At 45.1% G+C, this 15,893-nt stretch overlaps 1 protein-coding gene across 1 annotated transcript in view; it reads left to right on the top strand.

Moving 5' to 3' along the window:
• Positions 1-3,005: 3,005 nt before the first annotated feature.
• Positions 3,006-15,893, top strand: part of KIAA0556 (KIAA0556 ortholog) — a 171,901-nt gene continuing 159,013 nt past the window's right edge. The window contains exons 1-2 of the mRNA XM_008566623.1: positions 3,006-3,057; positions 4,475-4,530. Coding sequence (XP_008564845.1) covers positions 3,006-3,057; positions 4,475-4,530 — 108 coding nt within the window. The remainder of the gene's footprint in view (positions 3,058-4,474; positions 4,531-15,893) is intronic.

Here is a 15,893-nt window from a genome sequence, read left to right as displayed (position 1 = left end):
AGTTTAATCCCTCACCTTGAGTTTGTTTGTTTCTCATTTCTTCACTGGTTTGTACCAACGGGAATAGCACTGTCCATCTAAAGCAAGAGTCAAGGGCCAGCCCGTGGCTCACATGGGAGAGTGTGGTGCTGATAATACCAAGGCCACGGGTTCAGATCCCTATATAGGGATGGCCAGTTAGCTCACTTGAGAGAGCGTGGTGCTGACAACACCAAGTCAAGGGTTAAGATCCCCTTACCAGTCATCTTTTTAAAAAAAAAAAAAAGCAAGAGTCAGCAAACTGTAGCCTGTGGGCAAAATCTGGCCTGCTGCTTGTTTTTGTAAATAAAGTTTTTTTGGAACACAGGCATACCCCATTTGTTTACATACTGTCTATGGCTGCTTTTGGGCTACAATGGCAGAATTGAGTAGCTGTACCAAGACCTTATGGTCTTATGACCTTATGGCCTACATAGTCAAAAATGTTTCCTATCTGGCCCTTTACAGAAAAAGTTTGCTGACCCCTAGTATAAAGGAGTGGTTGTGAAGATGTGGGAGGTGATGCCCAAACATAGAAGGTGGGCAGAGTAGGTGTCTGGTACAGTGGAGCATCAACAACCAAGCATTTAACTTTCCTGAATTCGGTCCCTGTCTCTTGCCTCCACCCCCACCATTCTCCTCCCACCTGAAAAGGTAAAATAGCAGGAATAATCACAATATGAGTAGGTTAATAAGGAGTACCATAAAATTATATTTTGCATATCTATTTTTATCATGTACTACACATTTCCATATGCACCAAAGTTACACACGCTTATTAGTCTACAGCAATGGATATAAAAAACTGTGTCCTGTGGACAGTACTTTACAGGAGGTTTAAGGCTCTTTTTTTTTTTTTCTTTAAAAAGATGACTGGTAAGAGGATCTTAACCCTTGACTTGGTGGTGTCAGCACCACGCTCATCCTGTGAGCCAACCAGCCATCCCTGTACGGGATCCAAACCTGTGGCCTTGGTGTTAGCACCACACTCTCCCGAGTGAACCACGGGCCAGCCCTTAAGGCTCTTTTTTAAGGATAACTTTGGCACTGATTTTCCTTGCCTGATGACTTCCGAAACTAACAGCCAAGGAAGATGTGACTCCCTTCTAAATGGTAGTGATGAATATTATCTGCATCTACAGCAAAGTAAAACTGAAGTGCCAGAATCTGCTAACCATTGAAAGTAAATCCTAAGCACAGATAAAACCCTTTCTGAAAGCGTAAATGGGAGAATAGTATTATATTTACAAAAATTCAATGCATTCACTTCTATTTTTCTTTTCCCCAGGCACACATCTCTTCTATAAAGTGAAGTGCACACGTATCATTTACATTCGGCCTTATTTATTGCTTCATAGCTGAAGCAGGCAGGTCACCTTGCAAAATGCAGAGGAACACCCCCTTAATTTTGCAAGTGGCATATATTGATATTAATGTCACCTTCTTCCACTTCCTTCCCCGAGTTGTTGTGAGAATAAATGAGATATAGGTAGGAAGATACTCAGAGAAGCTAAGTGCTGTAGACAGGAGCAGTGTACTCTGGTTACAGCACTTCCATCCTTGGCAAGAAAGTGCTGTCTCTGCATCAGGCTACCTGGAGGAGAGAGAGGCTCAGTGGTGTGACAACTGGGCCAACCAGTTTTCTAGGGAGTTTAGATAAAAATGCTCATCATTAGGGCAAATTATCTTCATTGGAAAACAAGCAAATTCTTTTCCAATTTAATGAGTAAAGAAGCTTCTAATTAACTCTGGTAGAGAGATTTGCTTTCAAATTTCAGTAGTTAAGCTCTGTATTAATATTTTGTTTTTATGATCCACCTTAATTTTCTTTAACTGTTCTTATTGGTGTAACAGAATTTTATAGATGAAAAGCAAAGCTAGAGATGATTCAACCTAACTCTCACTAAAAAAAAAAAAAAAAAAAAAAGGAGGAAAATATGGCCCAGAGAGATCTCATGACTTATCCAAGGTCCCATAGCTGGTCAGCTGTCCATCAGGACCAGGTCCCCAGGAGATGTGTGACCAGCAAAGGAAGGGCCGCAGCTTGTCCCTGGGGTCTGCCATGTTCACCCTGGACCAGCTCTGCTTCTGCCTGCTCCTGCTCTGGCTCAGGGAGGGGCCCTGCTGACATCTCTCTTTTCCCAGTGTTGCTTCCACTGCTAGAACACTCTTGTCTGTCAGCAACCCTGGTCTCTGACATGCTTAGTCCCTTCTGGATCTAGGTCTGGCTCATGGCTCATGGCTCCTGACTCTGCTTTGTGTACCTGACTCCCTGGTATATCATTGTCTCTGGCCAGCCTTGGCACCCCCTGGAAATCCTCCGACTGACAGCCAGAACATGTGGTTGAGGGTCTCTGAGCACATCCACTGTAGCTTCTGCCCCAGAGCTTCAGGGACCAGGAGGTCATGACAAAACTGGCCCAACAACCAGATCTCCTGATCCCTAAATCCTAGGCTCTTTTTGTTTGTTTTGTGTTTTTTTTTTTTTTAATTGATAAGCTTTATTTTTTAGAGCTTTCAAAAAAATTGAGCAGGAAGTACAGAGAGTTCCCATATACCCCCTGTCCCCATATACTACCTCCCCCACTATCAACACCCCACTCCACAGTGGTACATTATCCTGGGCTTTTTTTCATCCCTAAATCCTGGGTTCCTTGTCCTGAGGCAAAACACACACACACACACACACACACACACACACACACACAGAAAATAGTTCTAAGCAGACACTATGGAGCACGAAGGCTCACATCACTTCATTCTGTCCTGGCTTCCTGTTCTCCTCTGTTAGTCTGCTCCAAGGCAGGTGGCCAGTGACTACTCACAGCATCAAAGCTCATGCAAGGGATAGCCCTGCCCTGCCCCTCTGTCTCTCTCAGAACCAATTTGAAATTCCCGGAGCTCAGGGTCTGTTTGGCCACAGCTGGGTCAGGGGTCTCTTCCTAGCACCGCATGCTTAGGTTTGGGGCAGGGGATCATGTACAGTCATGGCTGCCCAGGGTCCCCACCCAGTAGACAAGAAGGAGAGGAAGAGAGAAGGTGGCAATTTAGGGTATCATTACGAGCTGAGCAGATGATCCAAAAGATATCTCCTGTACCATGATACTGTGTAATTCCATGGTCTCCTATAAATTCTCCAGCCACCTCTTTTCTAAATCTTTTTATATAGTGGACCCAGAGTTTGACCTTTGCCAAAGGTACATCCTCGGGCCTCTGCTCTTCCCTGTATTCTCACTTTCTTGGAAAGAGCATCATCCCTTGAGTTTTATCTCCAGCTGTGACCTCCCTCCAGCCCCCTACTCATATGTAGACCCACTAGAAGCAGCCACATCCAAAGATAAACCTCTTTCCTCTGAGACTTGGTCCCCATCTCTTGCCTCTCACTAAGCTGTCACCAAGCCTTTTTGCTCCTGCTTTCTGACTGCTCTTACTTAATAGAACATGTGGTTGTGGCTTTCTCACAAATAGCCACTCAGGAGTAAAGTTGGACAGTTTGGGAGATAAACTGACAACATGCAGTGATTCCTATTTTGTATTTTAAAGCCAAAGCAATTTATTAATTTTTCATCAAGGATTCCTTTTAAAATGGACACTTCCGGGGCCGGCCCGGTGGTGCACTGCTACAGTGCGCCACTTGGGAAGCGCGGCAGCGCTCCCGCTGAGGGTTCGGATCCCACATACAGACCGGTTCCCGCTCACTGGCTGAGCGAGGCGCGGGGGCAACACCAAGGGTTGCGATCCCGTTGCCGGTCCCGGTCCGGTACGGGGGCGACACTGAGGGTTGCGATCCGTTGCCAGACACGGAAAAAAGAAAAAAAAAAAAAATGGACACTTCCATAAAAGTTGTGAAAACTGCATTTGGAACAGCATATTTAAAACATTATGATGTCGCTCTGTTGGATGTATGCATACCTTTAAATGTTAGTCTTTGAGTTTTCTGGGAAAAGCAATAATTCTCTCTGAAATTGCCCATCATGTGAAATGCAGGTGCGTATCACTAATTCACATCTGCACCGTCACCTATGTGGTGAGTTTGGAGGTTTGGTGTAGCGCATTGATATGCACTCATCAAAGGTTATTTGTATGTGCACAGTAGAAAGCATTTTTGTGGAAGGCATTTTATATAATTCCAAACAATTTAATAGAAGTGTATTTTGACTGGGAAAACTACAGTCCATCAGCCCTTTAAGAGTGCAGATAATGTTCCAGATTAAAGGGCTGGAGTTTTGTTCATTATAGTCAAATAATGTGAGTGTGTGAATTACCATTTTCCTTGCCACTGGTCTATTTCACAAGCATGCCATTTTCCCATTATAATAGTAGGCTACATTTTCTTAAAATCATTTGATTGTGATTGGTCCTGTCTATTCAGTTTGCAAATAAAAAGCTTTCATGGTTATAAACTAGCTCTCCTAAAACAGCCTTAATTTCTGGTTCTGCTTTTGAATTGCTATAGGTCAGACTCTGCGAAAGACTGAGAGAAGCCGGTCCTGCTCACAGGAGAAAAAGGAGGTAAATGTGTCCCTGATGAGGGCTGCTGGGAGGCCACTCTATTTGAAAGGACCTGAGGGACAGGGTGGTGAATCAGTATTCCTGGATCACCTACTCTTTTCTCTGAATCCCAAGCTGGATCTCGGACTAAATGATAGTTGGCAACTAGATTTATCAACTCAGTGTCACTTGTGATAATTTCTTACTGAATGTATCAGTCAGCTTCGTCTGTGTAGCAAATCACTCCAAATTTTAGTGGCTTAAAATAGCACCCATGCATTTAGTTCCCAATTCCGTGGGTCAGCAATTTGGGCTGGGCTTACCTAGGCAGTTCTGCTGACAAGCCAGCTCTGCTGATCTCATGCATCTGCAGTTGATTGCTGTGTCACCTGGGGCCAGCTGAGTGTCAGGTGCCTCAGTTCTCCTCTACATGTTCTCTCATTCTCCAGCAAGCTAGCCAGTTTGTTTGTAGGGTGCTTCAGGGGTTCCAGAGTATGAGAGTGGCAGCTGCAGGACCTCTTGAGTTCCAGGCTCACAACTGGCATGGTGTCACTTCTGCCACTTTCTACTGTTCAGAGCAAGTCACAAGATCGGCCCAGATTCAAGGGGTGTGGAAACAGGCCTCACTTCTCCATGGGAAAGCTACAAAATACTGTGGATTCCTGAAATCCACCCCACTGAGCCTACCTGCTCTGTGCCAGGCACCAGGGGGACTGGGACTAAGGATGGGTGAGGCACAGTCCTCAGTCTCAGAGTGCACACTGTAGAGTTGGAAGAGAGATTCAGGAAGATTATTACAATAGTGTGAGAAGTGCTATCATAGAAGGATAGAGAAAGTGGGGTTTGAATGCAGAAACCAAGTCACCAAGCTGCCAGCAGTATCAAGACAGGCTTTGCAGAAAAAGGGATGTACAGGCTGCCTCTTGAAGGATGAATAGGAGTTTTCCAGTTCAAGTAAACAGTGTGGTCAAAGAGAGTCATGAATAAAGAGAGTTGCAAGATCACGGTGGGAAGTGGTAGCGAGGACCCACAGGCTATCGCAGGGCCCTTTTATCAAGTGCTAAGCTCCTAGGAGTTTAAATCTGAGTCTTGTTTTGTGGCAATGGTTGCAGGGGTGTGGGGGCGTGAAGGGGTGTGGCTCATGACAAATCTCAACTGATCCTGAAATGCATCAGCACTTACGTACTGGCACTTTTGACTGTAAAGTGACATAATTCCAGGGATGAAAGGGCATTTGCCAGGCTCAGCTGGGCACAGGGGCTCAAAAATGGCAACAAGACTTTCTCTTTCCATGTCCTGACTTTCCCAGCCAGCTCCGAGCAGGTCAGTTGGGGTTGCTCCACAAAGGGCCTCGTGTGCTTCACTGAACTTCCACCCTCTGTCCTGTTGTCACCCTTCTCAGCTGTCACCAGAACAGCCAGTGTGTGTTCTGTTCTTTCTTCAGTTGACCTCCCTGGGATGAGGGCTGGGAGATAACTTAGGAACTTTGATGCTGCTGAAAAGATCTAAATGCGGGTCCAAGTGGGCAATCTAGAGGCTGAGCTGGGGTGGATTTCCCACTTCCTCTGGTAAGGACTTTTTCTGGAGGCAGGAGCAGGTGCCCATCTTCCCACAGAGTTCTCCCAGAGGCCTTTGGGTGGAAGAGCGGGAACAGGAGTGAGCACAAGCCCTCAGCCCTCCCTCTTTATGTGGCCAAGGGCGGAGACCAGCCCCCAAGCCAAATAGCAGTATCCCATTTATCCATGTTTAGAAATTAGCTGGAGGGCCGGCCCGTGGCTCACTTGGGAGAACATGGTGCTGATAACACAGAGGCCGTGGATACGGATCCCTATATAGGGATGGCCAGTTAGCTCACTTCAGAGAATGTGGTGCTGACAACACCAAGTCAAGGGTTAAGATCCCCTTACTGGTCATCTTTTTTTTAAAGAAAAGAAAAGAAGTTAGCTGGGAATTTTTGTGGTTGTTGTGTCTTCTTGCCCCGCCCCCCTTGTTTATTTGTTAAGACAAGTGAACAGATATGATGTAGGAGGGAGGGGAGAGAGGGAAGAGGGAAGAGAAACGGGTAAAGGGTCATGAAAATTGACTACAATGTATATTGAGAAATTTTTTAAAAAGAAATTAGCTGGGAAGTGACAAAGAAGGGCTGTGGGGAACTAGTTCAGATCCTCTTTTATTCTCTCTCTCTCCCCTTGGCATCAGGACTCCCCTAATTGCTACTTTCCAGCTATTCCCATCATGCCAGTTGCCTGAGAGCATTCTAGACCATTCCTCTTTGGAAAAGTGCTTGAAGTGAGAGAAAACAGAGAGTGAGGCTGTTTATCACAGTACCCAGGTTTAACCCTGAAAGATATTTAAGATGCTTTCAGGCCCTCTGAAAGATGAGGGTGCTGACTCCCTTAGAGCTTTCGCATGGTTAGAAAAGCAAAAGAAAAAGAGTAGGAGGCTGCCAGGACTCTCATGTGATACATCATAACACGTCTTTTCCTCTGACCTCCTCTTTCTGTGTCCCTCCCGCTCTTGTCTGTGAAATCCTGATCTCCTGGCACTCTGCCTTGTGCAGGATGCCAGGTACAGATCAAGCTATGTCACCATGAAAGCCAAGGAGAAGACGAACTCTTTCCCAGAGCTGGTTGGAACACGAAACCAGGGATGCACGTCGCATTCCTTCAGTGGTGAGGCTGTGTGGTCCGGCTCACTCTCTGGCAGGTGAACATGCAGTTTCCACACCATGTCGGGACTTGGCACTTCTCCACATGGTCGTGGGACAGCACGGCAAAGGGAAGGTGAGGCTGCTCTCGATGAGCTTGCCAGGCCAAGTTCAGCCCAAAGATGTGCTGTATCTGGCCCATAACCTATTACAATTTTTTTTTTTTTTTTAAATTAGGTGTCTACGTTTAAACATTGGGAGATTTCACCTAAAAATGCAAACTTCTGACTTCTTTGGAAAAATGGAGAATGACAACCCTGACTCCTTTTTTTCTTTTTCTTTTTTCTTTTTATTTCGGTGGCCAGTTAGGGTATCCAAACCTTTGACCTTGGCATTATCAGCACTATACTGAGTCCTTATTCTTATAAGATGGTAATGGGTAATGGCTGTTATTAGTATGGCTGCCTCTTGCCCACAGCAGCCCGGTAGTGATCAGGTGTGCAGCCACCACATTTGGCGTGCTGGGCCCTGAGTGCTTTACATCAGTGGTTCATAAACTGCTGCACATTAGATGCACCTGGGAACTTTTTAGTATCCCAGCATCCAGGCCTCTTTCTAGACCGGTTAAGTCATAATCTCTGGGGTTGCACCCCCAGGCATCAGAATGTTTTAATCCCCCAAAGCAGTCCAATGTGCAGCCGTGGGGGAGAACTGTGGACAGTGCTTCGCCTGTGCTAAGTGGCCCTGGCTCTTGACCCAGGTGCTGGCTTGGCCCCCATGGCTCGTCAGTCTCCACCCCTCTCACAGATACCACTAGGCACAAATCAAAGAAGAGAATGATGAATATCCAGGGGGTGCCTGGAAAAGATGGCCTGAACTAAGGCACTGGAAGGGTTACAGCCATCTCTGAAAAGTGTAGCTTTGATGTTGGCTTGAAGTCAGTAGATACTTTTTTTAGCTGGTAAAAATATTCTCAGCCTGTCTCTAGCAAGTATTCACAGTTCCTGCCTGTAGAGATTATATAGTGTTTGTGGCCCTTGATTTTGAATTATTAATGATTGTGAAATTGTGATCATTGTAGTTTACTTAAAAATCATTAGGAAGTAAATTTGTCATACCGTATTTTTTTTTTAAAGAAAATTACAGAGGATGAAGAAATTTTTATTCATCACCTAGTCCAACCCTCCAGCGTCCATGCTGGTGCCCAGGGCACTCTGGGGCTCAGGGGCATGGCACTGGGGACACATCCTCCTACTACACAGAGCCACAGCAGCCCTGGTGACTCTGTGGATGAGACCCACCATGTGCTGTGAGGACTTTAGTTCAGGTCCTGGAGTCAAGCAGCTCTGCCTCAAATCCCAGCCATGCAACCTTGGACAAGCCTCATGACCCCTCTCCCCTCATCTGATAATGCCTGCTTTGGTACAGGTCAAAGGCAGCAGTGTATCAAAGTACCTAGCACAGTGTTTGACTCACAATTAGTGTTCCACAAGTGTTAGTCATCACATTATGCAGTGTGTCTAGCATTTAACAGAGACTAACCAGGAGAAGGCAGAACAGTTGCACCTCTTAGTGAAGGGTCCTCCCTCCCTCCAGCTGGACTTCGGCTGATTCCTGTCTTCCAGCTTCCTGGCTGTGTGTCCCCGGGCAAGTGGGCCCCAGGTGGGCCAGCCCCCAGGCCCCTATTCTTAACCACTCTGGAGCCTCCTGTAACAATGGATGCCATCTTTTGCAGTTGATTGGAGATTCCAACAAATGCTTTGGACAGCACTGTCCTCTGCTTAACTCACTTTGTAAAGGATTGCAAAAGTCATCTAACTCACCCAACTAGAAAATATGAAGCCTTCCCTTTGCACACACACACTGTATAAGTCAGGGTTCTCCAGAGAGAGAGAACCAATAGGATGGATAGATAAGTAGATAGATGGATGGATGGATGACAGGGGATTTATTAGGGGAATTGGCTCACATGATTATGGAGGCTGAGAAGTCTCACAACAAGCCGTCTGCAAGTTGGAGACACTAGGACGCCAGTAGATGTCCCAGTCCGAGTCCAAAAGCCTCAGAACCAGGGAAGTCAATGGTGTACTTCTCTATTTGATGCTGAAGGCCTGAGAGCCTGGGTTTGGGGTGGGGTGGGGGGCATTGGTTTAAATCCTTGAGTCTCAAGACCAGAGAGCCTGGAGTTCTGACGGCCAAGGGCAGGAGGAGAAGGGTGTGTCCCAGCTCCAGGAGAGAAAAAGACCAATCTGCCTTTTCTCTATTTTTATTCTATCCGGGCCCCCATTCAACTGGCTGGTGCCACCTAAATAGAGCGTGTATCTTCCTCACTTAGTCCACTCAGACTCACATGCCAGTCCCCTCTGGAAACACTGTCACAGACACACCCCAAAATAATGCTTTATCAGTTCTCTGGGTATTCCTTAATCCAGTCAAGTTGACACCTAAAATTAGCCATCACACACACACATGTACACACATGCAGCTTCCTGCTATTAGCAGAGACTTGGTACAAGATTAGAGACTTTCTTCATTGTTCCCAAGCAAAGGAAGAGATAAGGGTCTCAGGGGAACACAGTAAAAGAGGCAGTCCAGGATCCAGGTTGTCTCCAGGGATGAGGTTATCTGGACAACCCTCCCTGTCACTTCAGTGTGTTATTATGAACACGCTTCCATGCCCCTCCAGGTCTCTGCACTTTGAGGCCATCTTGCTGCTCCTCTCTATGACCTGCTTCTTCTCCAGAATTCCAGTTTGGAGGCCAGAGAGAGTGTCTGATTGGCCTGGCTAATCAATACTCAAAAGTATTTGGGAGATAAAATGCTCCTGACACCAGCCATCAGTTCCCCTCCCAAGAGGTAACCACTGTAATCAATTTCTTTTTTTTTTTTTAAAGATGACTAGTAAGAGGATCTTAACCCTTGACTTGGTGGTGTCAGCACCACGCTCTCCAAGTGAGCTAACCGGCCATACCTATATAGGGATCCAAACCTTGTTATCAGCACGACACTCTCCCAAGTGAGCCCCAGGCCAGCCCTTGTAATCAATTTCTTAGGTGTCTTGCCAGAAATATTCTACAGCTATGCAACTGTGCAGAACATAGAATAGATCTCCTCTACCCATCCACCCCTTCCCTTATTTAACATGATAGCACATGATGTGCATTGTTTTATTCCTGGCTTGTTTTGTTTTGTTTTTCCACTTAACATCCTGTCTTGAGGAGCATTCCAAAGCAAGACATGTGAACAAATCTCATTCTTTTTATGGCTGCGTGGTACTCCATTGTGGAAGTACAGGAATGTAATCCTTTATTCAAAACTCTGGGGCCAAATATATTTCATTTTTTTAGAGCTAGAAAATAATACCCCAGTAGGGCCTAGAGAAGCAACTATAATCAATATTTATATAATAAGTCATGTGGCGCTTAATGACAGGGATACATTCTAAAAAATGCATTATGAAGCAGTTTTGTCATTGTGCGAACATCATAGAGTATATTTACACAAACCTAGATGGCGTAGCCTACTACATACCTAGGCTATATGGTGTAGCCATTATAATCTTATGGGACCATCGTTGTATATGTGGTCCATCATTGACCAAAATGTCGTTATGTGGCACATAACAGTATGTGCAATAAAATATGAATATTCACATTAAATGGGATAAATAAAGGCTATACATTTCATGTCAGTTCAGATCACATTTTGCTACTAAATAATTGTGCAAATGTATTACTAGTCTTTTGCTACTATAAGAATACTCCAAAGAATATTCTGGAGCAGATATTTCTGTGCATGTGTGCAGGATTAGCCAAAGGTTAAATTCTTTTTTTTTTTTTTTTCACATTTACTGGTCTATTATGAAGGATAAAACAAAGGATACAGATGAACAGCAGAATGAAGAGATGGCAAGGGACAGGGGTTGCGGAGCTTCCATGCCCTCTCTGGGTGTGCCACCCTCCCTCACCTCCACATGTTCAACAGCCTGGAAGCTCCCAAAGACTAAATTCTTAAAAGTAGAATTGATGGATCATAGGGTATGTGCTTTATTTAAATTAACATTTCCAATTCATGTCCTAACAGTGCATGAGAGGGACAGAGCTTTTTCTTCCAGGCCATCTCACAGAATGCTGGCCAGACTTAAGTGTGGCTGACCTTGGCTGAGGTAGCCACACGAGAGCCATTCAGGGGACATCCCTATAGTTCACTAGTCCACGTGTCTCATACAGGGTGCAGGCAGGGCTGTTACTTGAGAAGGAATTGTGGCATGTTCAGCGCCTCGAATTTGGAAAGACATCCATATGGCCCTGTGCTCAGAGCACCTGTCTTGGCTGATTGCAGGATGCTGGTAGGACTGGTGACTCCTACTGTAAGTTCCAGACTCCACTAGCAAGCAAACAGTAGACACCCTTCCTTGGTTCAGTTCTCAGTGTTCCTGCAATTTCAGCCTTCTGGGGACTCAAGAGCTGCCATATTTACAGATCTCAATTGCTTTGTTTAAAATCTTTTTTAAAAAGGAAGAAAGGAAAAAGAAAATGTAAGCCAATGGTGCTGCATTTCCAAGAGCTGCAGCTGACATTCCAAATCTGCACTTTTACCGGAATGAAACCTTTTAGTTCATATTTCTGGGCAGAGAAGAGCTAAATCTATTTTAGACCCAACTGCCAAGTGCATTCCCAGTCATGGAATTATTGTTGTCAGTCTTTCTGCTTCTTGAGGTCTTGGTCTCTGCAGCTTTGAGAACTTGGAGACTGGAGCCCCTGTTGACATTGACAACTGATTTATGCAGGTCAAGTAAGTTCCACAGCAGGATTAGCAGCAGTGCAGCAAGGTAGTTGAGCCTGTGAACCATGGAGCCAAACAGCCTGGATTCCTAGGCTAGTTCCACCACTCAGGCAAGTGACTTACCCCCTCTGTGACTCAACTTCCCCTTCTGTAAGGTAGGGGTAAAATAAAACCTGCGTCATAGGGTTGTGGTAAGGATTCAGTGAGTTCACACATGTAAAGTGCTTAGAATGTGTCTGGCACATACTAGGAACTCAATAAGTGTTGAGAACTGCAGGGGCGAAGTAGCCTGTTTAAAAAGCTAATCCCTTCATCTTCAGAGGTGGAGGAGAAGTCTTGCCAAGAAAGAGCAGGACACGGATTGGGCCAGGGTTCCTCACCGTTTGGTGCAATCGAAGAATAGCCCGTAATCTTTCCCCTTTGGAGCGACCTTGTGTCTGAATCCCCAGCCTGCCCCAAGACCCCTGCAATCAAGCTGAGAGCTGTGGGAGACGTGTCCACAAACACAGCACCCGGAACCCAAGTTTAACAACAGCAAGGCCAAGACTCAAGCCTTGAAAAGCAAAGAGAATCAATTTCTGATAAAATGCCAGAAAAGAGATTGACATGTCTAAAATCTTCCTGGTATCAGCTTAGCTTCCAGCACAAGATTAAACTCTAGGAAAAAAAAACATCAGAGAGCTGCAATTTGTGACCAGAAAGAGATAATGTTGACAGCTTCCCTTCCCGAGTCTGTTTTGGATAAGCAGTGTGCCCTTCAACAGAGCATCATCAACATTTTCTGTATTCTCAGATCTCAGGCATGAAATTGCCTTTAAAGTGTCTGTCTCCCTTTACCTCTTCCCTCCACCCCCCAAAATCACTTCATGAAATATGGAGTATGATTAGAAAAGAGAATGGTACTATCTAAGAGAAGGAGCTTCCTGGAAGTGACTCAAGAAAAGTATGTCTCCAGGGTAAAAACTGCCCCATAAGAACTGTCCCCCAGCCTAGTGACACCTCTGGAGGAGCAGGCCAAGGGCCATGAGAGTGCCAGACCATGTGAGCTCTAGTCCTGGCTGCCAGCACTCACCATGAGCACACTAGCTCCTCATAGTCTGGGCCTCTGAGTCCTCTGTGGACCCCCAAGTTTGACAAGAGCCAGTGATTCTGGGACTTCAACTTTGTTAAGGTCAAAGTCCATGTCTCTCAGACTCTGGTCAAGTGATAGAAGCCCTCCTCAAACAAGCTGCAGCAAAAAAATGGAATTTGGTGGCTTACCTTGCTGAAAAGTTCAGGCATGGACAGCATCAGGCATTTCTGGATCCAGGTACTCTGATTCAGTCCCTCTTGACTCTGCCTTTTCCCATGGTGGGTCCGTTCTTCAGCATGCTGGTCCCTTTCTGTGGGAAGAGGCCACCAGCAGCCCCAGGCTTACAGCATAGAGGCCAGATAGCATAGGGGGAAAAGCACAGGCCCTAGAGCCAGACGGCCTGGGGATGGGTTCTGTCTCTTCACTTACTCACGCAGCTTACCCACCTCTGAGCCTCGGTATCTTCACATGTGGAATGGGGTTAGTAGCAGCACCCACCTCATCGGGTCGCCAGAGCTGCCTAGAACAGTGCCTGACACATAGTAAGCCCCGAATAAGTGGCAGATGCCTCCTCTGCCTCCTCTCCCCCTTCTCCTTCCTGCCAGCAACCACAGCGAAAAAGGGACCACCTGTCCAAGAGCAACAGTCCAGTCAGCTCCCCAAACTGAGACACACCAACCCATCTAGGGTTGTGCACCCATCCTGGAGAGAGCCTCCTCTCCCCCTTCTCCTTCCTGCCAGCAACCACAGCGAAAAAGGGACCACCTGTCCAAGAGCAACAGTCTAGTCAGCTCCCCAAACTGAGACACACCAACCCATCTAGGGTTGTGCACCCATCCTGGAGAGAAGGGTGGGGTGGGGTCAATCCCATGTTAAACACCTGGATGGAAGGGATGCTTTTCCAAAGGAAAATCAGGATACTGGTGCCAGAAAAAGAGGGAAAGGATAGACGGTGAGCAAAAACCAAAAGCTGTCTACTGCATGGCCACTGTGTAGTGGGAGTGAAACTGACAGAGTGATTGTTAAAGGTCGATTTCACTGTCCATCATCTTACTCACTCTTGCAGTACCTTGGTGAGTAGGCAATATTACCCTCATCTTTCCTGTAAGGAAATCTAGGCTCAGAGCAGTGAGACGACCTGCCCTAGGTAACACAGCAATACAGGGCTGGGCTGATACCTGTGTTCTGAGCACCGTGGTAGAATGGCAATAGTATGCCCCTTTCCCTCCTGTCTCAGGACCCTGCTGCCAGTTCATAGCTACACAGGAGGACCCCATACTCCTGTGACCACAGGGCTGGGCAGTTGAATAAGAAGGCAGAGACAGTACCTGCCAGATAGATGTGAGCCTCAGTTTCCTCACCTGACAAACAGAGATGGTCTCATACTCACCTCTCCTAATTCAATGCAATTAGCAATGACTGGATTCCAAGTAGAGGCAACTGAAGAGATTATGTGCCCCCCCCCACTATATAATTCAAAAAAAACCCATAAAATAAGTGTACAGAACTTCAACAAAGTTCTGGACTTCTTTTTCCAGGATGACTACTTTGACACTTTTTTTTCTTTTTAAATATAGAAACTTAAACTCTTTCAAAAAATATTCCTTGAGCCACTGATATTACAAAAACAGACTAATACCTTTGGAGAGTATCTGTTTATATATTTCCTTCTAGCTTTTTTCTGTGCAACTATATATACGAGGGTACTTCAAAAAGTTCATGAAAAAATAGAATCTAAAGATAATATGAATCTTTCCATGAACTTTTTGAAGTACCCTCATATTTCAGAATTAGGTTCATACTAAGGGGCAATTAAATATGCCCACCTTCCATTATTCTTTTTAAATTTTTTGTTTATGGAGGTAGAACTTATGTACAGTAAAGTGGATAATCTGAAGTGTATGGTTTTATGAAATTTTATGTATGAATACACCTGTGTTAACTCTACCCATGTCAAACATTAAAACATTCTTAGGACCCCAGGAAGCCTTCACATATCCCCTCCCAGTTAATATACTTCTCTAATGGTAACTACTATCTTGATTCTAACAGCATAGATAAGTTTTGCCTGTTTGAACTTCAGGTAAATGGAATCACAGAATAAGTACTTTTTGTGTCTTTTATTTTTTTGCTAAATGTATCTGTGAGATTCATCCATGTTTTTGAATGTATCAGCAGTTCATTCTTTATCTCGGTAGTATAGACTTTCAATTATTCTTAGAAAAAATTATAAAATAATTTGAATTCATTATCATCACTAAAAAATTTTCAAGTTTGCACATTAAATAAAAATCCCCCTTCAAATTAACCACTGTAATCAATTGGATGTTTATCTTTCTAGAGCTTTTTCTATTTGAGCAACTCTATTCATTGTTTCAGTCAGAAGTGCATTTGGCTGCAAATAACAGAAAATACAATTAACAGTGGCCTAAACTAGGGGTCAGCAATTTTTTTCTATAAAGGTCTAGATAGTAAATATTTTAGCCTTTGTGGGTTACACCATTGTACTAGTCCACTTTTATGTTGCTATAACACAATACCTGAGACTGGGTGATTTATAAAGAAAAGAGGTTTATTTTGCCCAGGATTCTGGGTCAACTGCATCTGGTGCAGGTCTCATGCTGCTTCCACTGATGTCTACAAGTGGAAGGGGAGCCAGAGTGTTCAAGGGTGTCACATGGGAAGAGAGGAAACAAGAGACAGGGAGGGAGGCACCAGGCTCTTTTTGAAAACCAGCTCTTACAGGAACTGATAGAGTGAGAACTCACCCCCAAGGAAGGGCTTTAATCTATTCACAAGGGATTCACCCCCATGACCCAAATACCTCCCACTAGGTCCTACCTCCTAACAGGACCACAATATGGATCAAATTCCAGCATG

This window comes from Galeopterus variegatus, unplaced genomic scaffold (genome assembly GCF_000696425.1).
Source record: "Galeopterus variegatus unplaced genomic scaffold, G_variegatus-3.0.2 Scaffold256, whole genome shotgun sequence".
Classification (NCBI taxonomy): domain Eukaryota; kingdom Metazoa; phylum Chordata; class Mammalia; order Dermoptera; family Cynocephalidae; genus Galeopterus; species Galeopterus variegatus.
The sequence above is the reverse complement of the archived record's forward strand: the minus strand, read 5'-3'. Positions and strand labels throughout refer to the sequence as shown.